General features: G+C 36.6%; 1 protein-coding gene across 1 annotated transcript in view; it reads right to left on the bottom strand.

Annotated features, from left to right (window-relative positions):
- Positions 1-2,462: 2,462 nt before the first annotated feature.
- The window catches only part of MPP6 (membrane palmitoylated protein 6), a 133,732-nt gene continuing 128,216 nt past the window's right edge, over positions 2,463-7,978 (bottom strand). Inside the window, exon 11 of the mRNA XM_039523458.1 lies at positions 2,463-2,801. Coding sequence (XP_039379392.1) covers positions 2,724-2,801 — 78 coding nt within the window. The 3' untranslated portion in view covers positions 2,463-2,723. The remainder of the gene's footprint in view (positions 2,802-7,978) is intronic.

Below are 7,978 nucleotides of genomic sequence, written 5' to 3'. Positions count from 1 at the left end.
AGCACAGTCAGTATGGACTACTCCTTTGTCAAAGACCCTTGGTGCAGGGAATACTGGTGTTGGGGCCAATTTCTGCACATCAAGAGAGCAAACTTCAAGGACTTGGCCATTGATGTGGGCACATAAAAAAAGTCCAACGGCACCCAGAGATCTGGCATTTTATGTCATAGGCCTAGGGGAAAGCTCAATGGAAGCACTGCAACCTTTCAGCCAGCTTCAGAGATGACCAGGTCTGACTTGGCCAGGTTCTTGAACTTGCACTGCTACTAAATCTTCCCAGCTTAGTCTCCTCCCTGCACTATTATCCATCTAAGGACAAAATACCTCATTGGATAAGGCAGACCTTAGTACCCTCAATTTCGAGAGTCAAGGCTTAGACAGCAGTACTACCTCAATATACAGCAAGAAGTTCCAGGCTTAAAAAGGGACACAGAAGAATGATAAAAGACAAAAACACCCTATCACCTGGGGGTGAACACTTTCCACAAAGTGATCACTCCATATCTGACTTATCAGTCCTCATCCTCAAAGGAAACCTACCCAACACGTTCAAAAGATGAGCCTGGGAACTTACATTCATAACTTTGCTAGGCACTGAAAATCATAGTCTCAAAGAACTGTATTTATGGCCTAATACAACAATCTGTAACCTACTATTCTGCCTTGCCCATCCCCCCACCCACCCTGCTTTTGTCCTATGACTACAGGAGTGTTAACAGGCACTTCACCTTGAATGGTTCCTTAGAATATGTGCTAACTACTTGTACTAAACTATTTGTTTGACCCCGTATTTAGCGGTGGCACTATGTTCCCAAACCTGAGGAAGAGCTGAGTAGCTGGAAAACTAGTCTCTCTCACCAACAGAAGTTGGTCCAATAAAAGAAATTATCTCACCCACCTTGTCTCTCTATAATCCTAAAAAATAAACTATACTTGAGGCAGGCAGTTTTGAAGCCCAAAACTCGGAAGCCACAGAGAAAACTGAGGCTTTATTAAATGTTTCATGGAGGAGCCCAAGTACAGGCACTAAGGCACCAATGTTCTCAAAACACAGACACAGAAGCACCAAGGCAAGGTGACAGCTCACCAAAACCCTGATATGAGATGGAACTAGAAAGTACTGTGAATACAGGTGCTGGCAAGGCCAGGCCAAGGCAAACTGAGAAAAGTGCCTAAAAAATCTTGACCAGAGACTGCTCCTGGTGGAAGTCTGGAAAGAAGTTCCTTCACTAAGGAAGAAACTTCCAGTAGTTTTGTTGCCTAAGAACAGTGGTTAGAGTCCTGAGTGGTGCACACAACCACTAGAAACAGGGAAAGGATGAGGATCACTTGCAGAGTTCTACCTTTCTTGTGCTGCAAAGAGCATAAGAATTTAAGTGTGTAGATTTCCTTTGAGCATGGGGACTGAGAGGTCAGATATAGTGATCATTTTGTGAAAAGTGTTCACCAACAGGTAATAGAGTGTTTTTGTGCTGTAAGAGCACAAGAGCCAGAAGACCTGCCAAAATACAATCTATAGAGGGAAAAAATGTTTCCACTGGAATATATGGAAGGAATGGAATGGTTGTCCAAAAAAACTTTAGAATAGATTGTGGTGTTACACAAGCACCAAAGTGCTTGTGGATATTCAAGGACCCAGGGTATTTTCCCCCAAATATTTTTAAACTTAAAGTATACATCCCACCAATATATTCTCTATGTTATGACTTTCAAGTTAATTACCTTATTGGAAAGTTGCCTGCTGGCCTCCGAGAGAGCGTTTTGGAGAGGCCATGCCTAAACTAATTTCTCATATAATTTTCAGTGGAAGTGTTAAGAGGCAAACTTTAGGACCACTGCTACTGTTTTAGACACAAACATAGAAACTTTAAAATATCTGTTTGAAGAAATAGATTGAAGCCATTTATGTAGAACCAATGACTTTCATTTAATTTTTACATCTGGCCTTTTTCCTTGCCCACTTCTGAGAACAGTACCATACTTCACATGGAGTGAATGTTAAAACTGATTTTTAGTAACTAAGGAAAACTACTGCATTTATGTGCTTAGGGCTCAAACTGGCAATCTGATCCACATGGATGGATCTGAGTTCATGTGTAACCCCTTTGACTTTAGTGGGATTCTGCCCAGGCAAAAAGATTAATTGCTGCTGATCAGATCACAAGGCCCTGGTTTGTAAGATGTCTGCCAGAATACTGTAGCAGAATTTCCAGGTATACTGATTAAGTGCATTGGTTGACAGACAGTCCACTTGCAACATCAGAGGAATTTTTGCACTTAAGAGAATAAGATGGCTGTAGTTAGGGATTTATTGAGGTAGGATCTAATGTGTAGTGTGGTCTAATCTTGTCAACTTTTATTATTTGGTTAAAAGTCACAGTATAGCGAACATCATGAAAAAAGACTACATTTTCTCCAATATTAAATCTTTATTATATACAAAAATATTTTGTTGCAAATTAACATAATTTCACATATTTGTACATTAATATTTTTATGCTGGACTATGCATGGCATGAAAAAGATAACTGTGTAAAAGACAACATGATAATGTTGGGGATCTTTGAATACAAAATGATTAAAAACCATAGTCCGACATGTAAGCTGATTTTATCCATGTAAAGATATAATAATACTAACAGGTTCCATTTGTTGGACCTGTTCCACAATATCGTATTTCTTAGGCAAAAGTTTCATTGCTAAGTTATTTTCAGTGTCTTGCTTTAGAAAATACAACTCAATAGCTGGTTAATGTGGCAACGACAAGGTTTTCTTAGTTTTGTTTTTTGCACTGCTGAGACCTGTATACATCAGAAGAGAACAATTTTTAAAACTCACAAGTACCAAGTCCAGTTTTAAAATTTAATAAGTTACACAAAAAGCATGCACGTTAACATCCAGAAGAAAAAGCCACTTGTGAAAACACGCAAGGTAAGTCAAATCTTAATTCAAGGTGACAGAGACATATTTTATATTAATGTAAATCAGAGTTTCACTTGACCGAAATCTTGAAATTTCTTAGCACAATCCCCTGACAAAGAAACTCCAGATTTTAGACTTCTTCAGTAATAGTGGGTCCCCTTACTGTACCACAATATATAGAAACATTATACATATGAAGTGTACGATTTGTGGGAGAAGAGTATACTCAACATGCATTTTTAAAAGTCAAGAAAAAGTTTATGGAAGTAATATTTTGTACATCATGAACACAATATGATGTCCTGGACCGTGTTTTGAAACAGAATAGACACCAGTTCAAAACTGCATTGTACTGGCCAATATACTGCCATCTAACAAAACCCAGTGTTAAAAGGAATCTTGTGACTCCTGCTCTATGCCTTATTTGAGAGGTCAGATAGTACGGAAAAGCCACTTGGGTTCTGGAGGAAGCGTTACTAATCTTCATGTTCTAGAGAAGTACCTGTTGGGTATGTTATGGAGCAATATTTAGATCAGCCTTGGAGGTGCCCAACTATCCTGTCCTTGAGCCTGGATAACAGCTGGCAGAGACTTATTAAAAAGAAGAGAGAGTACGGGAGAAAGTGTCCCCATAGCCAATGTAACTCTTTCACGCTTGAGGACCCAATCTTACATTAGCAGCAAAGGAAGGGGAATCCATGCCCACTAGCATGGAATTATGAATTATTATAAAAATTATGAGTACCAAAAATCTTTCCTTCTAATGTACGTGTATGATTTCACATTTACTTCTGAGTAGAATTTGCTCCATAGAATATAAATACTGCCCACTATAAAAAGTAATTAACTGTTTATAGATGGGTTTACTTAACAGAAATGGAACTACTTACTTTACAGAATGCCTTTAATCAAGATGCTTTTCATATTTTGTACAGTTAAACTAGAACTTGAATAGAAGTACAACATACTGCAAATACTTTCTTACAGACAAGACCCACTGACTTACTTAGGAATTCTCTATGCTGAAAAACGGTGGGGTATGATTCCTCATGGTGATGGACATGTTAACCACCACTCCTGTTATGAACTCATGTACCAAAATATCCCTTTTAAAAAGAAGTAGGACCTGACATTTTCAACACTGAATTTGGCAGTATAAATTATACTTAGTAATCTCTCCAGGATTTAATGAATGGGCCACAGTTCTAATTACAGAAGCATGAACATGCCTTTGAACAGGAGCATGCATGTTCCCCACTGGGTTTCTCAACTGGGTTTTGAGGCAAAAACCCCTATGTACCACACTAAGTTTAGAATCTAGCCTCATAGCTGTATTACAGTAGTGCCTAGAAGTACCACCTGAGCTGGGGGCTGTATTGCAGTAGGCACTATGTAGACACAGTGAGAAACGGTGTTGTTTCTAAAAGCTTACAGTCTAAATAAGCAAGACAAAGTGTGGAGGGGAAACAGAGGCACAGAGAGTGGAACTGACATAGGCAAGGTTATACAGAAGGTGAAGGGCAGAGCTGGGAAAAGAACCCAGATCTCCTGATTGCCAGTCTAGTGCCTGACCCACCAGACCACAATTGTTTTTGCTGTAGCTAAAATAAGGAACAGTATGGACACAAACTTTAAAAAGGACCCAGCCAGGCATTTTTCATATTTCATAAAACATTTTTCTATTTCGTATTTGCATCACCATCCTGGAAACCTAGGACAGCTCGAGTGCTGAGCATCAGGCAATTTGTACAATAAAAGCACTGAAGTTTGATTTTAAAAGACACAATTAGGATTGCATGCAAGGAGCAGGAAAAAGTAGGTCACATTTTGAGCCTTCATAATCCTTGACAGTGTCTTTAAGCACAGAAATTCAAAGTTAAGGTTGACTTGCCATCCTGTTCCACACAATTCTTGCACCTCAATACACATACAGAAATTCTGATCTGAAAACACTGCACGAGGGAAAAAAATAATCATACTGTGCTGCCCATAAGGCTGAGTTTCCTTGCCGGTGTCAATTTATGATACTGCTCTAATTTCACATTTTTTTATTTAATACTGAACATTTTAAAAGTCCTTCATAAAATACATATAAGTTGACAGGTTCTATTATGGTTTACCACACTGAACCTTAAACAGACTCTGGCTTGTCACAATATTTAGAAACTTAAGTTGAATCAATAATATAACTTTTAAAGAACAGAGTTATTATGAACGAATCAGTTATGTGCCCGAAATATTTGCATTAAAGTTTAGTTTGGTGTTTACTTAAATTAGTCCATCTATGAAACAGGGTGGATTGATTTATATCAAAGCAATTGAAATCAGCAATCAGGAAACCTTTATTTAAATAATCTATTTTAATTGTATTTTGCATGTGTACATTTTAGTTATTTTCCCTAAAGATTGATTCTTATTGATTGGTAACCATTAACACATATTGATTTGCAACTAAATAGAGCCTTTACACTAAACTGGTGTGTGTTTTGTTAACCAGGAGGATACATTATATCTATGCATATTTAAGCAATTATATAGCTTAACATACATTTGTTCAGATTCTTAATTTTTACATCTTTTATGTTAGAAAATGGTGAATGATGCATTTCTTATTTACTAGATGATTATTTTACTTGTGATTTGTTTCAAGATGTATTTGGATGGATATTCTAATTAAATTAAAGATGCACAAAACCAAAAATTTTTAAACATTAAATAAAACTACATCAAATGTGCTACACGCTTAAGAAAAAAGTTTATCAAAGAATGTTTTGCATTTAAAATTGGAATTGAACTGATAGTTTCTGGTCACTTTGTTCAAGATTTTAGAACTAGTAGATCTCATCCTGACACCTAGTCTTTATTCCTAGGTTGGAAGAAGAAAACAACCTTTCCTGGTTTTCAACTCTCAATTGGTTTCTTAATTATGAATGAACTAGTAACTGAACTGAACTAGTTGAATAAACTGAAATAAATAAAATATTGTTTCTGCACCTGCAGAAGAGGCTACTGCTGTCAAAACTGCTGTGTAAGCCCTTAAACAGACTTTGGTTCCAGGTGCTTCGCCAGTGATTACCACCAGTTCAGTGGTTTGATTTTCTTTAAAAGTTGGCAGCAAACATGAACTGCTTATTATTTTTGTATTTAATTTAAATTATTTTAATAGATAAAATTTAAACAGATATATTAAAAATAAACCTGCATTTAATTTAACTTAAAAAATCCATTTTTTTCTTTTTGATCTTTTAAAAGAAAAGCATCAATTTTTTTCCATCCTGCCATGGAATAATTTGTGGTTCATGACATTCTGATTGCATTCTAGCAAAATGCTATCATTCACAGGATGAACCCAATATTTCCTCGATAACTCTATACATACACGTACACAATTTTATGGTACCTCATGAACTGCTTAATATAGATAGAACTGGTTTTCAATATATCTCATATGTAGGAATATTTCCTGTTGATTAAGTCTTGGTACATCAGTAATATGATTGTGTACATTAACATTTTTTGTTTTACCATCCATGCATGCACACATTCACCTCCCAGCTATTTTACTATTATGAAGATAAAAGTAAACTAATATATTCATGTACCTTACAAATTTAGCAACATCTCTAACTCACTCACACATACCCATTGTGGTGTTATGATTAGTCAGCATAAAGTTTAGCTACTTTACTTTTCCAGTGTCCAGGAAAAAGTAAGCAAGTGCTTAATACTCAGAAGATGAACCAAACACGAAAGTGATTTCTGGACAATAGGAAATGTTATAATTTTAAACCCCCAAAATACTATTAACAATATAGTACATGCTATGAGAAATATTTTCATTTTTTTCAAGCTTAATGCATTCACAGCATCTCATCATTACTTGTATATTATGCAGGTCAGTCTAACTTGTGTATCTTCTAGCCCAGTGGTTCTCAACCAGGGGTACGCAGAGGTCTTCCAGGGGGTATGTCAGCTCATCTACATATTTGCTAGTTTTACAACAGGCTACATAAAAAGCACTAGCGAAGCCAGTACAAACTAAAATTTCGTACAACGACTAGTTTATACTGCTCTGTATACTATATTATACTATACAGTAACAACGTGCATATACACACTGTATTAAACATGCGTTTTATGTCATTTACTGATGCATGCAAGCACATTAATGAGGTTGAAGTTTTCATGGTATGTATGCAGTTCCAATATAAAAACGGACCGATTTTTAAAACAAGATGCTGGAAGCGGTGGTAGTGGTGACAATGAAATTTGTAAGAAATTGAAAATGACTGCAAAAACTCCATCAGTTCTGCAAGGAATATGTTGCTTTTGGATTCACATCTACAAATAGTGATCCACCTCAAACTTTGTGTTTCCTTTGTGGAGAAGTCTATTAAACAACAGTATGAACCTGGCATATTTGCAACAACATTTGAAGACAAAACATCCTGTGCATGTGTGTAAACTGGTAGAACTTTTTCAAAGAAAGGTTTCTGAGTTCCAGATTTGCCAGCTTAAAATGAAAAAAGCTTAAACTATTTCTACAAAAGCACATGAAGCCTCACATGCTGTCTCCTTTCTTATAGCAAATCAAAGAAGCCGTACACTATTGCAAAAGATCTGATTCTGCCTGCTGCTGTGGCGCTTGTTAAAAAAGCAGTTGATACGCTCAAGAAAGAATCCTTATCAAATGATACTGTGTGTCGTAGAATTGAAGAAATGGCTGAGGAAATTTTTTCTGAACTTGTAGAGAAACTTAAATGGCAAAAACATTTGCCCTTCAGCTTGATGAGTCACAGATATTAGTAGAGAAGCTCAGCTGATTACTTATGTTCAATACCCTGAAACTGGTATCAACAAGCACATACTGTTTTGCAAAAGTTTAAAGGCAAACTCAATTGGAGAGGACATTTTTAAACTGACTTTTTCTTCTGAACATGATTTGAGTTGGAATTCATGCAAAGTCATCTGCACTGAGAGGGCCACTGCAACGACCGAGAGAGTGAACGGACTTGCAGCTAGGATCAGGAAAGAAAATCTTTCCGTGCAGTGGGTG

The sequence above is a fragment of the Mauremys reevesii genome, linkage group 2, assembly GCF_016161935.1.
Source record: "Mauremys reevesii isolate NIE-2019 linkage group 2, ASM1616193v1, whole genome shotgun sequence".
NCBI classification, from domain to species: domain Eukaryota; kingdom Metazoa; phylum Chordata; order Testudines; family Geoemydidae; genus Mauremys; species Mauremys reevesii.
This window is presented reverse-complemented; position numbering and strand designations above follow the sequence as displayed.